The 18,477-nt window shown below is 41.6% G+C and overlaps 1 protein-coding gene across 2 annotated transcripts in view; it reads left to right on the top strand.

Moving 5' to 3' along the window:
- Positions 1–18,477, top strand: part of MLH3 (mutL homolog 3) — a 36,107-nt gene that overhangs the window by 8,151 nt on the left and 9,479 nt on the right. The window contains exons 3-9 of one of the 2 annotated variants that reach the window (XM_025391841.1): positions 1,373–1,471; positions 2,468–2,553; positions 4,151–4,255; positions 5,699–5,771; positions 10,982–11,053; positions 12,625–12,736; positions 14,107–14,266. In XM_025391841.1, the coding sequence (XP_025247626.1) occupies positions 1,373–1,471; positions 2,468–2,553; positions 4,151–4,255; positions 5,699–5,771; positions 10,982–11,053; positions 12,625–12,736; positions 14,107–14,266 (707 nt within the window). The remainder of the gene's footprint in view (positions 1–1,372; positions 1,472–2,467; positions 2,554–4,150; positions 4,256–5,698; positions 5,772–10,981; positions 11,054–12,624; positions 12,737–14,106; positions 14,267–18,477) is intronic. The other variant, XM_025391843.1, reaches the window with a different exon arrangement.

The following is an 18,477-nucleotide window of genomic DNA, read 5'->3' as shown; positions in this document are numbered from 1 at the left end:
CAAAAAAAAAAAAAAAAAAAAAAAAAAAAAAAGATAAATTTTAATGTACAGAAGAGAGGATCTATAAAGGTGATTTTGAGTAGTAGTGTCAAGTCCCCAAGCCTTGGTAATTTTTTCTTTAAAATGTATTTAATGCAGTTCTTTCTGTTAGTAGTTATAAACCTTATTTCACTTCATTATCTTAATTTTATCATTCTTAACGTCTCCAGGTTTAGTCCAACGGATTTATCTCTCATGTTTTCCTCCTGTTCTAATGCTGTCAAATTCAGCATTGTTTCTACAACTCAAATCTTATTATCCTTCATGGAGAAGAACAGCATTTGGGCCAGATCTTACTAGACTCTGGAGTTTGAATTGAGAACCTTTCATTTGTCCACCTGTTCACTTTTTCATGAAACATTTGTTGATCATCCGCACTGTGCTAGATGCTGTCACATTGCAGGTTAACTGACTTTGCTTTCAGGAGTTCACAGTACTATTAGGGAAGATAGCTATCTAAACATAGTTGTATTATAATGAGACAAATGTTAGGATAGAGACATACATTGGAGATAAGAGACATAAGTTGGAGATCTGTGAAGGTTGCACCAAGTTATAGGTGACAATTAAGTACTGCTGTATGTCTAACACAGGGCTTCGCCGGATAATTTTTTGTCGTAGGGTTTGTCCTATGCATTGTAGGATATTTAGCAGCATCCGTGGCCTTTATCTGCTAGATGCTAGTAGAACATAGAACCCTTTACTTAAGTTGTGAGAATGAAAAGTGTCTCAAGCAGGGCACGGTGGCTCACGCCTCTAATGCCATCACTTTGGCAGGCGGAGGCGGGCGGATCACAAGGTCAAGAGTTTGAGACCATCCTGTCCAATATGGTGAAACCCCATCTCTACTAAAAATACAAAAAAATTAGCCAGGTGTGGTGGCTCATGCCTGTAATCCCAGCTACTTGGGAGGCTGAGGCAGGAGAATTACTTGAACCCGGGAGGCGGAGCTTGCAGTAAGCTGAGATCACGCCACTGCACTCCAGCCTGGGTGACAGAGCGAGACTCCATCTCCAAAAAAAAAAAAAAAAGTGTCTCAAGACATTGGCGATGTCCCCTCGTGCAAAATGGCCCCCCATTGAGAATCACAGTGACCTATTCTAGGTCTTCATTCTGTCTGGTATGAATGGATAATGGAACTAAGCATTAATATAGAGTCGTATATTGGCAGCATAATTTCATTAAAGGATTTCTGATTCTCAATCTGGTGTTTAGTAGTCTGCTTTATGTCTTGACTCAGTTTATGCAGAAAGAGGTTTTATGTGATTAAATTTTTAAAGAGTTTACTTGTATTTTAAGTTCACATTTCTAGGTTTTTCTTTCTTATATTTAGGGTCTCAGTACAGGTGTCATCCTTTTAGAAGCGACCTTGTTCTTCCTTTCCTTCCGAGAGCTCGAGCAGAGAGGACTGTGATGAGACAGGATAACAGAGGTAGGGGTGGCAGAGACTGCTGGGGCACCCAGTACACATCGTACCACCTAACTCAAAAAACAAAGCAGGCTTGCATTAAGCTTGATCCGTGCCAGCTGTGCTGTTCTGGAATCAGGAATTCCCCATGGCGCTATTTAACAGTGGAACTAATTAATTTAGTGCATGCATTTACATCAGAAATTACTATTCCAGACCTGAGGTCAGTATTTGCTGATTATGCATATTCTGTGGTGTCTTGTAATTAGGGGACATGTTTCTTATTTTTAAAAAGGCTGGACTTACCCTCCAAGTTGCTGTAGTTTTATGTAAGCAAAACTCTTCAAAAAAAGCTATAGGCCTGGCGCGGTGGCTCAAGCCTGTAATCCCAGCACTTTGGGAGGCCGAGATGGGCGGATCACGAGGTCAGGAGATCGAGACCATCCTGACTAACACGTTGAAACCCCATCTCTACTAAAAAAATACAAAAAACTAGCCGGGCGACATGGCGGGCGCCTGTACTCCCAGCTACTCGGGAGGCTGAGGCAGGAGAATGGCGTGAACCCGGGAGGCGGAGCTTGCAGTGAGCTGAGATCTGGCCACTGCACTCCAGCCTGGGCGACACAGCCAAACTCCATCTCAAAAAACAAAAACAACAACAACAAAAAAGCTACAGACATCAATTTTTTGCGTTTGTTTAAAAATAGATAAGGTCTATTTTATTTAAAGGCAGTAAGGCTACAAATTTGAGCCATAGCTTCTCTGTCAGTATTCCAAAATATCTCTTGTAAACAGTTTGGAGAAAAGTTGTAATGCCAGAAGATACAGTCACCAACTCTAGTTTAAAAAGTAACAGATCAAAATAATTTAGAGATATAGCAAACACTGAACATTTGTAGAATATAGAAACAATGTATGTGATCTTTGGTCTTGAGGCTACAGCTCACCAAACAGGAAATGCCATTCCCTCCTTTCCCTGTGGTTCTGGATGCCAACTTTACCTGTTCCCTTTTGCCCTAGATACTGTGGATGATACCATTAGTAGCGAATCGCTTCAGTCTTTGTTCTCAGAATGGGACAATCCAGTATTTGCCCGTTATCCAGAGGTGGGTCTGTAGCAGTTTTTCTTTGTCTTTTTTTTTTTTTCTTATTATTATTGTTTTTATTTTGAGATGGAGTTTCGCTCTTGTTGCCCAGACTGAAATGCAATGGCACGATCTCGGCTCACGTAACCTCCGCTTCCCAGGTTCAAGCGATTCTCCTGCCTCAGTCTCCCAAGTAGCTGGGATTACAGGCACCTGCTACCACGCCCAGCTAATTTTGTATTTTTAATAGAGATGGGGTTTCTCCATATTGGTCAGACTGGTCTCTAACTCCCAACCTCAGGTGATCTGCCTGCCTCGGCCTCCTAGAGTCCCGGGATTACAGGCGTGAGCCATCACTCCTGGCCTTTCTTTGCCTGTTATTTTAAACTTTGAGTTTCAAGATGGGTACAGTGGCATGCACTTATAGTCTCAGCTACTCAGGAGGCTGAGGTGGGAGGATCACTTGAGACCAGGAGTTCAAGGCTATATAGTGTGCTGATTGCACCTGTGACTAGCCACTGCACTATAGCCTGGGCAACATAGTGAGACTCTATCTCTTAAAAATTAAGTAAATTAATTAAAATTAAAATTTGAATTTTATTTAAGCTGGGTATGGGCATGCAAGACTATACTAATTTGTAATTATGATTGGAAACTGAGCATATTTCCACATAATTTGTTTGGAAGTTACTGTTTAATGTAGAGAGGAGAAATAAAATTTATAGCATTTTGGGAGCTCAGGCATTTTGGATTAAACATGTACAATCAATGTAAGAACAGCAAATGTGTTTACCACTCTCAGAAACCCTGACTTGTAGCTTTGGCACAATATTCAGGGTGGTGATAATAAAATTGTTATCATTAGATAAAGCCACACATCTTCTACTGGAGGAACAGTTCCTCATTGGCCCTGGGTGGATGTTCTCTCCTCAGTGTATTTTCACAGAATGTACTGTGCATGTTATAAACAGGTTGTATAATAGATGAGCATTTGTTTACCAGTTCTTTCATCAAGATATCATTTGAGGACTTGATCATAGAACATAGACAAATTGTTGTTCTGAAACTATTTTTGTTTTGTCAGTAATTTTGTTTATAAGCAAAAATTGTTACGTAAAGTCTTACGTAAGACTCGTTCTTCACAGATTCTTTTGAATTTCTTTTTTTTTTTTTTTTTTTTTGAGGTGGAATCTCACTCTGTCGCCCAGGCTGGAGTGCGGTGGTGTGATCTCAGCTCACTGCAAGCTCCGCCTCCTGGGTTCACGCCATTCTCCTACCTCAGCCTCCTGAGTAGCTGGGACTACAGGCGCCCGCCACCGCGCCCAGCTAATTTTTTGTATTTTTTAGTGGAGATGGTGTTTCACCGTGTTAGCCAGGATGGTCTCAATCTCCTGACCTCGTGATCTGCCCACCTCGGCCTCCCAAAGTGCTGGGATTACAGGCGTGAGCCACAGTGCCCGGCCGATTCTTTTGAATTTCTACAAATTCCCTGAATTAAACCCACCTCTAGTAGGCTATATAAAAATGAATGATTTTAAAGCACTCTGATATCTTTGGTAAAACAGTTCTGCTGACACAAAAATTAAAATTTCAATTATATTTTGCTGAGTCTTTCTAGGTTGCTGTTGATGTAAGCAGTGGCCAGGCTGAGAGCTTAGCAGTTAAAATTCACAACATCTTATATCCCTATCGTTTCACCAAAGAAATGATTCATTCAATGCAGGTAAAAGATTGACTTCAAAATCTCATAAATATATGTATAAGGCCTAACTCTTCTAAAATTTGATTTATTTAATGATATAGACCACCTCGGTCAAGGCACGTGTGTGTGTGTGTGTGTGTGTGTGTGTGTTCTTACCTTACTAGAACTTTTATCATCAGAAGAAAAAGCAAGGAATTAATTATAATTACAAAGAAAGAAATGTCTTTAGTAGTGTGAGTAGGTTTGGAGAGAATGAATTATGAATTTGGGTTGACAGTTTCAAGGATTCTCTAGGTTCTCCTGCAGAAGATTATATATTGACTTTATATTTGGCAATAATTTATAAATCAATAAAGTCCTTTAGTGACCTTGTCCTTCAGTGTGCAACAGTGCCCTTTTAGAAATGACCCTCTACTGTGTAAGCCTACGCAGGCTTGGGAAAGCCCATATTGAGGAGTCCATTCACAAAAGGGACCCTTTGTCTGATCTGCTTTTCTGCTTTGCCTTCTGTTTACCACCGTGGCTGTCTTATTCCCTTTGTTTTTAGTAAGGAAACAAATTGGGAGGCTAACAGATTTAGGTAAACTCCTAACCTGGCATTGACCTGGTACCAGAGCAGGCAAGCAGTTGATCCAGAAATAGGCCCTGGGGCAGTGGTTAGGCTCGGGGGTATTGGGGAGCATCATGTACCTAGACAGAGAGGAACCACCAAGGTCTAAAGCCACCAGTGGCTTTTAACTTACTTCTTTAATAAACCGTGCAGCCAGGCACGGTGGCTCTCACCTATAATCCCAGCACTTTGGGAGGCTATCCTGGCTAACACGGTGAAACCCCGTCTCTACTAAAAAATACAAAAAATTAGCCGGGCGTGACAGCAGGCGCCTGTAGTCCCAGCTACTCGGGAGGCTGAGGCAGGAGAATGGCATGAACCCGGGAGGCGGAGTTTGCAGTGAGCCAAGATCCTGCCACCGCACTCCAGCCTGGGCGACAGAGTGAAACTCCATCTCAAAAAAAAAAAAAAAAAAAAAAAAATTAAAAAAAAATAAATAAAAATAAATAGACTAGTTCCTCCAAAATAGTTTTCCTTGCTTTCATATAAATTTTAAAAATTTATTTCAGCCTGTATGTTAGCAATCTCTGGTCACATTACCTATTCTCAAGAGTCACTCTGTTGGGAACATCTCAGGCCTTCTCTAAAGTATTGCTAGCGCACCACTCTGAGAAGTGGGTGTCTGTCTTCCCCTGTCGCCTCCCTCCCCCTACATCTTCTGATCACTCCACTTGCCCATTCTTTCATCCTTCCTAGTGACTGTTTCTGGTTCATCAGAACCTTACCCAGTCTCAGAGAAAGGAGTGTGATAAGGCAAACAACTCTAAATAAAATACAGTTCTGTATCTTTCTATGCAGATAAAGCTTTGTTAATTTTTATTTAGTGTTGTACCACTTATTTGAATGTCTGACAGGTTCTCCAGCAAGTCGATAGCAAGTTTATTGCCTGCTTGATGAGCACTAAGACTGAAGAGAATGGCGAGGCAGGTAAGAATAGAGTTTAGCCTGAATGACTAACCAGCTGGTCTTCTTGTAACCTTTTTTTAATGATTATTTTTGGTATATTTCAATGATTTGGATGGATCAGGGAAAGCCAATCTAAACCAAGAATATTACGAAGGCTGGCTGCAGTGGCTCACACCTGTAATCCCAACACTTTGGGAGGCGAGGCAGGTGGATGGCTTGAGGCCAGGAGTTCAGGACCAGCCTGAGCAACATGGCAAAACCCCGTCTCTACTAAAAATACAAAATTAACTGGGCATGGTGGCATGCACCTGTAGTCCCAGCTACTCAGGAAGCTAAGGCACAAGAATCGCTTGAACTTGGGAGGCAGATGATGCAGTGAGCCGAGATTGTGCTGTTACACTCCAGCCTGGGTGACAGACATTTAGTTTTATGTTCATACACATACATATACTCAGGATGCACATTAAACTATCAAGAGTATTTACTTTGGGAGTGAAAATGAGGGTGTGCAAAGGAGGTATTTCATCTTTTACTCTTTTTGTCTTTTTTTTTTTTCCTTTTTGTGGAGAATGGGGTCTTGCTATATTGCCCAGGCAGGTCTCGAACTCCTGGGCTTAAATTGTCCTTCCACCTCTGCCTCCCTAAGAGCTGGGATTACAGGCGTAAGCCACCACACCTGGCCCATCTTTTACTCTTTTAAATATTTTCTATTGTTTGACTTTTTAATAATATTTTCATGTTTTCCCTTTATAATAATAGAAAGTGTATCTAATGAACTCTGTTAGGTTTGTCAATATTTACACAGAATCTCTTGGTGACCTGCTCTAATGAAACAATAATAGTTTGTAAATATATTAACTCATGCAACAAGTATTAATTGAGTGCCCATTGTATGCCAGGGACTGTACCAGGCCTTAGGGATACAATAATGAGAAAAGATATATATGCGAGAGAAAAAATAATTACACAAACATAAAATTTTAATTCTAGCCCTTGTCATGGAAGAAGAGATACAAGATGCTCTAAGAACCTGTATTGGGAGATTTGATTTCATCAGGGAGTACAGGGAAGTGCTTCTTGGTAAAATGAGGTCTGAATATGAATATGAATTAACTAAGTAAAGAAAGGAGGGAATAACATAATGCAATTTGTGATTTATTCTCCTCAGTGAGTGGAAACAGAGGAAGGGGAACTGGAGATGAGGCTAGAGAAGTAGGTAGGAGTCAGATCTTAAATGCCAGATACAAGCTTTGCTTTGTCCCAACACCATTGGAAACCATTGAAAGCTTTTTTTTTTTTTTTTTTTTTCATTTTTTATCATTGTATTTTGATGTTGTTTTTGGGGTGGTATGTGTCACATCACATTTGCATTTTCAAAAGATTGCTGTGGTTGCAGTGTGAAGAATGGAGTAGGAGTAGGGGTGGAGTTCCAGTTAACTGTAGAGTGACTGTTAAAAGAATATTGTAATATCTGAGACATGGTTAGATGGGACCAGGGTGGACTAGAGAGTAGTGAATGTATTGGAAAGATATTTAGGAGATAGAGTCAGCGGGGCTTGGTGATGGATTGGATATGGGGAAGGTATGTAAAAGATGACTTCTGGTGTTCTGGCCTCCATAGCTGAGTGAATGATGTTGCAGGACCCGGGTTGCAGGCAGAGCAGAGAGGATGAAAATCATGAGTTCAGTCTAAGTTCTCTTTGAAATGCTCCAGAAGAGATGTCAAGGCAACCGGGCACGGTGGCTCATGCCTGTAATCCCAGCACTTTGGGAGGCTGAGGTAGGCGGATCACGAGGTCAAGAGATTGAGACCATCCTGCCCAACATGGGTGAAACCCAGTCTCTACTAAAAATACAAAAATTAGCTGGACATGGTGGCAGGCGCCTGTAATCCCAGCTACTTGGGAGGCTGAGGCAGAGAATTGCTTGAACCCAGGAGGCAGAAGTTGCTGTGAGCCAAGATCACACCACTGCACTCCAGCCTGGGCGACAGAGCAAGACTTTGTCTCAAAAAAAAAAAAAAAGATGTCAAGAATGTGGTTGGATATTACAAGTCTGGCCTAGAGAAGTGTTCTGACATGGAGATACAAATTTGAGCCATCAGATGCAGAAAAGTGGTCACTGAAACCCTGGATATAAATGTTACCACCTAGGAAAAAAAAAAAATGAAGAGTGAGGAGAGGTCTTGAATCTAGAGTAATTGTAGCACGTAAGAGCTGGGTAGAAGAGGATGAACCAGCAAAACAGACTGTGAAGGAACAGCTAGAGAAATAGGAAGAAAACAGAAGAATGTTGTGTTGGAAAACCAAGACATCATGCCAAACGCTGCCGAAACATTAAGTAAGATGAGGACCATCTGATTTTGTGACAGTAGAGATCAGGGATTTTAGCAAGTGAGAACTGTTTCAGAGAATAGACAGGACAAGACGCTGATGGTGCTAATGCAGACTGCAAGGAGATACTCAGTAATGTGCCTGTGACATGGAAGAGAAGGACTACAGAGGGTGAGGGTAACAGAGGACTTTTTTTTTTTTTTTTAAATGGGAGAATCTTGAGCATATTTACAAGGGATGCTTGAAGGGATAAAGTTTCTGAAAAGGCCTGAGTGGCTGAGCCCTGAGCAGCAGTGGAGGGCTGGCTCCAGCTTAATAGCACCTGCAGGCAAGTGCTTCTAAAGTTTTAGAGCATTTATTCTCTATGTATTTCAAAATATTCCCTTTACCTTGTTTAGCAAATGTCATAGTAGATCAAAGGCAAATTAACCTAAAGTTCTGTCAGAATTATCATGAATATAGAATTTGTGAAGATCAAATTCTTGTAGTTTTACTATTTCTAGAAAAGTAATAGATTTTTTTTGTTTGTTTTTTTTGAGGCGAAGTTTTGCTCTTCTTGCCCAGGCTGGAGTGCGGTGGCGCGATCTCGGCTCACTGAAACCTCTGCCTTCTGGGTTCAAGCGGTTCCCCTGCCTCAGCCTCCTGGGTAGCTGGGATTACAGGCGCCCGCCACCACGCCCGGCTAATTTTGTATTTTTAGTAGAGACAGGGTTTCTCCATGTTGGCCAGGCTGGTCTCGAATTCCCGACCTCGGGTGATCCGCCCACCTCGGCCTCCCAAAGTGCTGGGATTACAGACGCGAGCCACCGCACCCAGCCAATTTTTTATTTTTTATTTTTTTGAAAGTTTTCATTATCTGGAATTCTTTGTTGTTTTTGAGATGTCAGAATCTCTACTAATGGTACTCAAGATGGGTGTAGCCACAAAATCTGCAGATGTTAAAAGAAGTAAAATGGATCTGTTGAAATTTCTCTTTGTTTTTTTTTGTTTTTTTTTTTTGAGACGGAGTCTGGCTCTGTCGCCCAGGCTGGAGTGCTGTGGCCGGATCTCAGCTCACTGCAAGCTCCGCCTCCCGGGTTTACGCCATTCTCCTGCCTCAGCCTCCCGAGTAGCTGGGACTACAGGCGCCCGCCACCTCGCCCGGCTAGTTTTTTGTATTTTTTAGTAGAGACGGGGTTTCACCGTGTTAGCCAGGATGGTCTCGATCTCCCGACCTCGTGATCCGCCCGTCTCGGCCTCCCAAAGTGCTGGGATTACAAGCTTGAGCTACCGCGCCCGGCCTCTTTTTTTTCTTTATTTTCTGTATTTATTTATTTTTTTGAGATGGAGTCTTGCTCTGTCGCCCAGGTGGGATTGGAGTGGTGCAATCTCGGCTCACTGCAGTCTCCCTCTCCCGGGTTCAAGGAATTCTTCTGCCTCAGCCTCCCAAGTAGCTGGGAGTATAGGCACGCACCACCACGCCCTGCTAATTTTTGTATTTTTAGTTGAGACAGGGTTTCACAATGTTGGTCAGCTGATCTTGAATTCCTGACCTCAAGTGATCTACCCTCCTCGGCCTCCCAAAGTGCTGGGATTACAGGCGTGAGCCACAGGGCCCAGCCAGAATCTGCGTTTTAATAAGATACCCTGGTGGTATTTGTGCCCATGAACGTTTGAGAAGCCCAAGTCTAAGGCAGGACAAACATGGCCCGAGGGGAATCCGGACATCACCTGTTTCTGTACAGCCAGGGAGACGAGAATGGTTTTTACATTTTTTAATGGTTGGGGGAAAAAAAGACGACTATTTCTTGACACATTAAAATTATATGAAATTAGTATTTCAGTGTCCATAAATAAAGTTTTTTTGGAACACAGCTACACTATTCACATATTATCTGTAGCTACTTTGGCTCAAAAAGAATTGTTGAGTAGTCATGACAGAAATCGTGTGGCCCAAGAAGCCTAAAATATTTATGATCTAGCCCTTCAGAAAAAGTTCACCAGCTTGTGATCTAAAGTGTACTGGAAGTACATTCTTTATGGGTTTCCAAGTAGCTTGTACACCAAGGATAACTGATTATAACAATGTGTTGTTTAGTGATCCTTTATCATATTAAAGTTGAATTAATAAGGCAAAATCAGTATTTAAACATAAGAATTATATATTCAAGCTTCAAACTTGAAGAAATGCCACTTTGACTTTTTTTTTTTTTTTTTGAGATGGACTCTCACTCTGTTGCCAGGCTGGAGTGCAGTGGTGCAATCTCGGCTCACAGCAACTTATGCCTCCTGGGTTCAAGCAATTCTCCTGCCTCAGCCTCCTGAGTAGCTGGGACTACAGGCACGTGCCACCATGCCCAGCTAATTTTTGTATTTTTAGTAGAGACAGGGTTTCACCATACTGGCCGGGATGGTCTCAATCTCTTGACCTCATGATCTGCCCGCCTTGGCCTCCGAACGTGCTGGGATTACAGGCGTGAGGCACCGCACCCAGCCCTGACTTTGTTTTCTAAATGAGATACTGTTGAACTAAAGAGTTTCTTAGTTTACCTTTTGTTTCCTAAAAAATGAAATTATGGGGAAAATAATAAACTTATAGGATAAAACTTAGTAATACTGGTAATCTCTGGGGAGAGAAACTAGAAGGGGTGGGAGCAAAGGTATAAAGGAGACCTTATTATATTCCCTTTTGTGCCTTTCAGAATTGGAGCTGGGATCCAAACTTATGGGATAAGTTTGCTATCATTTTCCCCATAATTTCATGTTTTAGGAAATAAAAGGTACAATTGTTAATACTCAGAATGCTTTGTCTTATGCTGTTGTTAGATAGTTTGAATTAAACCTTGTCTCTCCTCAACACACACAATGGGCATCATCTTGCTCTGAGAATCTGAAAGTTCACAATCCTTGCTCATCTAGGTGGAAACCTGCTCGTGCTGGTGGATCAGCACGCTGCCCATGAGCGTATCCGTCTGGAGCAGCTTATCATTGGTAAGGATCTGTTCGCAACCAGAAAAATTTGAGACTCCCAGCAGAATCATTACTCCTCAAAGAGCTTTTCTAAGTGTGACTGTTGTGAGAAAGCACACTTTGTACTGTATGTTCAAAAATTAAACTAAAGTCCTCCAGTTTGCCTGTGTTATAACTGAAAGAATGTGGTAGTTCACTAACTGAAAGATATGAGTCTTATTTATGTGGTCAGAGGCATATTTGCCAGATGTTACGAACAACCCAGAGGTACTTGAGGATAGGCTGCTTACTCTGACATCCAGCACAAAGATCTGCCCCTCCGTATGCCCGGTGATCTTGGCATGCCTTCCCACACTCCATCAGGCAGAGACCACTGGCAGCTCAGAAGGCCCAGTATGCTGTTTTGATTTTAAAATTTAGTTTGCTTTTGAATATGCAGTATAATCAAATAGATCCAATTCTGAAAGGCACAAAAAGGAATGTAATAAAGTCTCCTTTCTACCCTTGCCCCCACCCCTCCTAGTTTCTGTCCCCAGAGACAACCAATATCACTGGTTTTTAAATCTATCTTTCCAAAGCAATATATGCTTTTTAATTTTTTCTTTTTCTTTTTTTTTTTTTTTTTTTTTTGAGATGGAGTTTCGCTCTTGTTGCCTAGGCTGGAGTGCAATGGCGCGATCTTGGCTCACTGCAACCTCCGCCTCCCAGGTTCAAGCGATTCTTCTGCCTCGGCCTCCCTAGTAGCTGGGATTACAGACGCCCGCCACCACGCCCAGCTAATTTTGTACTTTTAGTAGAGACGGGGTTTCTCCATGTTGGTCAGGCTGATCTCGAACTCCCAACCTCAGGTGATCCACCCGCCTCAGCCTCCCAAAGTGCTGGGATTATAGGCATGAGCCGCCATGCCCGGCTTTTTTTTTTTTTTTTTTTTTTTTTTTGTGCTACCCTTTTCCTCATCATGAGGCAGTGTGTTCGCCAAGTGGTGAAATACCAGGAAAGTCTTTACTCCTGTGGCCAATGAGTAATGTCAAAGAATTAGGCAAGGAACTAAGGAGTGCTTCATGGACTAGAATGACAATGATATTACTACTGTTTTCACTTTTCCTTATAAAATGACGGCCTAAGAGTTGGGAAAGATATAGTAAAAACAGTGTTAGAAAAACTTGCCTCTACAGGCCCTCCACCTTTTGAGAATAGTACTAATTCTCTCCAGAGACTGGGAGACCTTGCTCAAGGAAAGGGAAGCCTTCTGGAGCCATAAGACTGTGTGGTAAACCCACATATGTCCCTAGTAATCCACATTATTCACCTCTGTCATCAAAACCACATTTATTAACTACAGGAACATTGCCTTGTTCATCTGAATATAAGATGCAAGTCTTACATTTCTTATGTTGAAAAATGTTACCAAAATTGTTAATAGGCTGAATATTTATTACTTTGACTTTAAAAATGGAAATCCAAAATCTAAAACTGAACATTAAACATTCTGCTATGCATTAGAATGATTATCTCAAGGCTGTGCTTTATTTTTATCTGAATCTAGAAGACTTCCCTTCCTACTCTTAACCCATTCATCTTTCTGCCAATAGATTCCTATGAGAAGCAACAGGCACAAGGCTCTGGTCGGAAAAAATTACTGTCTTCTACTCTAATTCCTCCACTAGAGATAACAGTGACAGAGGAACAAAGGAGACTCTTATGGTTAGTACCACCATGAGAATGTGATGTTGATGGTATCAATTCTCACAATAATTCTGTGAGGAATAAGCATAACTATTGTTCCATTTCTCCGATGAGACCAAGAGAGGTTATAAGACTTGTCTAAGGTCATAGCAGTTATTAAGTAGTGGAGTAGGCACTCAAAGCAGGTCATCTGACTCCACAGGCTGTTTCCTTTTTTAAAATATATTTTTTTCTGCATCCAATCATCCATTAAAATATTTAATTTTTGAGACATGGTCTCACTCTGTTGTCCAGGTTGGAGTGCAGTGGTGTAATCTCTGCTCACTGCAACCTCCACCTTCCAGGCTCAAGCAGTCCTCCCACTTCAGCCTCCCAAGTAGCTGGAACTACAGGTGAGCACCACCATGCTGGACTAATTTTTGTAATTTTTTGGTAGAGATGAGTTTTTGGCATGTTGCCCAGGCTGGTCTGAACTCCTAGGCTCAAGCATTCCTCCCACTTTGGCCTCCCGAAGTGCTGGGATTACAGTCGTGAGCCACTGCACCCAGCCTGTTCTTTCTACTGTATCCAAGATGGTGAGTATAGGATAGAGTTTCCCTGATAATTTTTTCCAGCAGTTGGCTTAGAACACTCTTCTCATTTCTTGGAACAGTCTGTGTTTATGCCGTGCTTTGTGAAAGCAAAGTTTCTGCAGTAATTGGTCCCATTCTTCTTTGCCTTGGTGCATTCTAGACTGTTAGTTTTCATTACCGTAATCATAATGTGAAGAAAGTAAAACACTGGGATGTAAGGAAGGAGCAAATCATATAGTGAGTCACAAGATAGGGCATCTTTCCTCTTCTAGGCAGCACAAATTATTGAAAATGAAAAAGAGAATTTTCTCCCAATATGTTTCAAGTTTGGGAATATGATACTGCCAGTAAATCTTTTTTCCCTGTGACATAATTTATAGTAGAGGCAGATATAGTTACTTAGATCCCGTTAGTCAGGACTTCTCAGTTCCTTGGGCGTTAATTACCTCCCTGCTTTCATGTTGATTCAAGTCACTCTCAGACCTTTTCTTCGTGCCAAACTCGGTTAAGTGCCAGCAGCCAGAAGTTAGCAGTTCCTCAATGAAGAAAACACACTTAGAAACAAGACTTAGACAAAGATTGATTCTCAATGGAAAAGAGAAAAACAGTAAAGATTACTATAATTCAGAAAGGAAATTTGATAATAAAAAATCCCAAACACACACATAAGTGTGAGAAAAACAATACAATTGTTAAGCCCTGTGGCAGCTTTTGAAAAACTATCAAGTAGTATTTGGAACCAGCACTGAAGTGCAAATGAAGTAGCCCTTTTTTTTTTTTTTTTTTTTTTTTTTACATTTGAGGTTATCTCTTTAGGTGTTACCACAGAAATCTGGAAGATCTGGGCCTTGAACTTGTATTTCCAGACACTAGTGATTCTCTGGTACTTGTGGGAAAAGTACCACTCTGTTTTGTGGAAAGAGAAGCCAATGAACTTCGGAGAGGAAGATCTACTGTGACCAAGAGTATCGTGGAGGTAAGACACAGCTGCAGATGTTAAGGAAATTGCTGAGTGATGGTAACCTCATATTTTGTCTGTGGATTCTCTGAATTCATCTTTTCTTCAACAAGCATTCATGGTATTTACCTGCTGTGTGCCAGGAGCTAGAAATTCAGAGATGAATTAGCTCAGAATAAGTAAGAAGGGTGTTTAAAGAATTATAGTCAGTGAACTTTGGCTAGCAGAGGTATGTGTTTTGCTTTCTTCCTAATATGATAACGGTCATGAAAACTAAGAGTCTAGAATGCACCAAGGTAGTTTTTCAGAAGTGTTATGGAAATATAGAACGACTTCTGTGCCTGAGGAGGTGGAGTCAATGAAACTGTCACAGAAAAGCTGTTTTCTTAAGAGAAGTTTTTACTTTTGAAAGACCAGACCTCACTCTGTTGCCCAGGCTGGAGTGCAGTGGTGCAATCTTGGCTCACTAATCTCCTGGGCACAAGCGATCTTCCTGCCTCAGCCTCCCAAGTAACTCGGACTAAAGGCACACACCACCTTGCCTGGCTAATTTTTTCCTTTTTTTTTTTTGTAGAGATGGGGGTCTCACTATGTTGCACAGGCTGGTCCTGAACTTCTGGCCTCAAGCAATCCCCCTGCATTGGCTTCCCAAACCCCTGGCGTTACAGGCATGAGCCACTGCACACAGCCAGAAAAGTCTTATAGAATAGTGGGAAACTAGGCCGGGCGCCGTGGCTCACGCCTGTAATCCCAGCACTTTGGGAGGCCATGGCGGGTGGATCACCTGAGGCTGGGAGTTCAAGACCAGCCTGACAAACATGGAGAAACCCCATCTCTACTAAAAATAGAAAATTAGCCAGGTGTGGTGGTGCATGCCTATAATCCCAGCTACTCAGGAGGCTGAGGCAGGAGAAAGGCTTGAACCCGGGAGGCAGAGGTTGTGGTGAGCCAAGATTGCGCCATTGTACTCCAGCCTGGGCAACGAGAGTGAAACTCTGTGTCAAAAAAAAAGAAAAGAAAAAAAGAAGAGTGGGAAACTGCTGAGTACAGAAGAGGGCAGAAGGGCATTCTAGACAGAGGAATACATATCAGAGACTTGAGGCACATCCTATGTTTAGGGAACTATAATAGATATAGCTCAAATTAAGATCTACAGTTAACCTTTGGACAACTTGGGTCTGAACTGCACAGGTACACTTATATGCAGATTTTCTTCCACCTCTGCCACTCCTGAGACAGCAAGACCTTGCTGTCTCTTCCTCCTTGCTCTTCTTCCTCCTCCTTAGCCTATTCAGTGTGAAAATGATGAGGGTGAAGACCTTTATGATGATTCATTTCCACTTAATGAATAATAAATTCTTACGATTTTCTTAACTTTTTTTTTTTTTTTTTTTTGCGATGCCCAGGCTGGAGTGCAGTGGCACAATCTCAGCTCACTGCAACCTCCACCTCCTGGGTTCAAGTGATTCTCCTACCTCAGCCTCCCAAGTAGCTGAGATTACAGGTGCACACCACCACGCCCCGGCTAATTTTTGTATTTTTAGTAGAGATGGGGTCTCACCATGTTGGCCAAGTTGGTCTTGAACTCCTGACCTCAAATGATCCACCTGCCTTGGCCTCCCAAAGTGCTGGGATTACTGGCATGAGCCACCATGCCTGGCCAACATTTTCTTTCCTCTAGCTTACCTTATTGTAAGAATACAGTGTGTAATATACAAAACACACAAAATGTGTGTTAGTTGACTGTTTATGTTATTGGTAACGCTTCTGGTCAACGGTAAGCTATTGGTAGTTAAGATTTGGGGAAATCAGGCCAGGTGCAGTGGCTCATGCCTGTAATGCTCCCAGCATTTTAGGAGGCCAAGGCGGGCAGATCATTTGAGGTCAGGAGTTCGAGACCAGCCTAGCCAACATGATGAGACCCCCCCCGTCTCTACTAAAAATACAAAAAATTAGCCAGGCATGGTGGTATGTGCCTGTAATCCCAGCTACTCGGGTGGCTGAGGCATGAGAATTGCTTGAACCTGGGAGGCAGAGGTTGCAGTGATCGAAGATTGCTCCACTGCACTCCAGCCTGGGTGACAGAGTGAGACTCGTCTCAAAAAAAAAAAAAAAAAAAACTGGGGGGAAATCAGAAGTTATACTTGGATCTTTGACTGGATGGGAGTTGGCTAGATGGGTTGTCAAGGTCAAATCATAAAATAATTTAGCATATTCTACTAAGTAGTTTGCATTTTATCCTATAGGCAGCCAGTGAAGAATTTTAAGCAGGAGAGTAAGGTCCGTTTTAGATTCCTTTCCAAATATGATTACTTTACATATATGTTTTGGTAAAGGTTTGGAAAGCTACTGCTGGATGTGGCATTGGAGGTATTAGAGAGGACTATTACTTTTTACTTTGGTTACTTATATGTTTCTTTTATGGCAAATATCATTTATTTTGTTTTTATTGTCTTTTTCCTCTCCTGTTTTCTATTATAGTTTTCTTTATTTCTCTCTCTTTTTTTTTTTTCTCTACTGGTTTAGAAGTTATATATTCCATTTATATCCTTTTAGAGATTAGCCTTAACTTTTAGCATGCATACTTATCACAGTTTAAAAGTAATTCATTTCTCTATCCTCTTCTAACTGTACCAAAATCTTATAAACCGTTCATCTCCTCCCATCTTCCATGTTGCTGTCTAGTACTTTAATTCCACCTTGTTTTTAATCCCCTGGTGGTCATTTTATAGTCAATCTTTATTTAGATTAAACAAAGTGTTCACCAGAGTCTTTGTTCACCATTGCCTCTTGCATCCTACTTATTCTGTGTTCTTTTATGTTCTGGTTTTTTTTTTTTTTTTTACTGAAGTAAATCTCTTAAAAGATCTTTTATCCACAAACAGATCTTGAGACAAAAAATACAAAAGTATAAAAATAAATAGAAGTTATTTTAGTAAGAGTCCATGGACCAGACATGGTAGCTCATGCCTGTAACCCAGCACTTTGAGAGGCTGAGGCAGGCAGATCATCTGAGGTCAGGAGTTCGAGACCAGCCTGGCCAATGTGCTGAAATGCTGTCTCTGCCAAAAACACAAAAAGTAGCTGGGCGTGGTGGCGGGTGCTTGTAATTCCAGCTACTCAGGAGGCTGAGGCAGGAGAATCGCTTGAACCCGGGAGGTAGAGGTTGCAGTGAGCTGGGATCATGCCATTGCACTCCAACCTGGGTGACAAGAGTGAAACTCTGTCTCAAAAAAAAAAAGTCCATGAATGATAAGCTGTCTTTTAAAGTTTCTTTATTTTCCCTTCATACTTGCATGATTATCTAGCTAAAAGCAGAATTTCACATTGCCAGTTATCCCCCCCACATTTTGAAAATATTTCACTACTTTTGACTTTCTATTTTATTTATTTTATTTTATTTTATTTATTTATTTATTTATTTATTTTGAGACAGAGTCTCACTCTGTTGCCCAGGCTGGAGTGCAGTGGGATGATCTCAGCTCATTGCAACCTCCACCTCCCAGGTTCAAGCGATTCTCCTGCCTAAGCCTGCCAAGTAGCTGGGATTACAGGTGCCCACCACCACGCCTGGCTAATTTTTGTATCTTTAGTAGAGATGGGGTTTCACCATGTTGGCCAGGCTGGTCTCGAACTCCTGACCTCAGGTGATCTGCCTACCGTGGCCTCCCAAAGTGCTGGGATTACAGGTGTGAGCCACCACACCCAGCCTGACTTTCCGTTTTAGCCATTGAAGTCCTTTGTCAATCCAATTATTACTCTGTAGGTAATCTGATTTTCCCTCTGGTTGCTCTTGCAATGTTCACTTTGTCTTTGGTGTTCTGCAATTTCCCTGTGAAATATCTTTGTATGGATTTATTTTCATTTCCTTCTGGAGATTTGCTGTGCTTCTTCAACTTGGAAAGTATGCAGTCATTATCACCTCAAACCTTTATTTCCCATTCTCTGTCTTGGAAATTTTGTCAGATCTACTGGGCCTTATCTTTCTACTCTCCGTGCCTCTTCAAATCTCTTCCGTATTTCCCATTGCTTTCTCTCTCTGTGATACATTCTGCAAAATCTCCTCTTATGTTCCAGTGAACTAAAGGATCTCTTCATCTTGTGTTTAATTATGTGTTTAGCTTATCCACTGAGTTTTTTATTTCAGTGACTAAATTTTTAATTTCAATGACTATATTTTTTATTTCCAGAAGTTGTGGGTTTTTTCCCCCCAAATCTCACTCTTCCTT

The sequence above is a fragment of the Theropithecus gelada genome, chromosome 7b (genome assembly GCF_003255815.1).
Source record: "Theropithecus gelada isolate Dixy chromosome 7b, Tgel_1.0, whole genome shotgun sequence".
Lineage (NCBI taxonomy): Eukaryota > Metazoa > Chordata > Mammalia > Primates > Cercopithecidae > Theropithecus > Theropithecus gelada.
The sequence above is the reverse complement of the archived record's forward strand: the minus strand, read 5'-3'. Positions and strand labels throughout refer to the sequence as shown.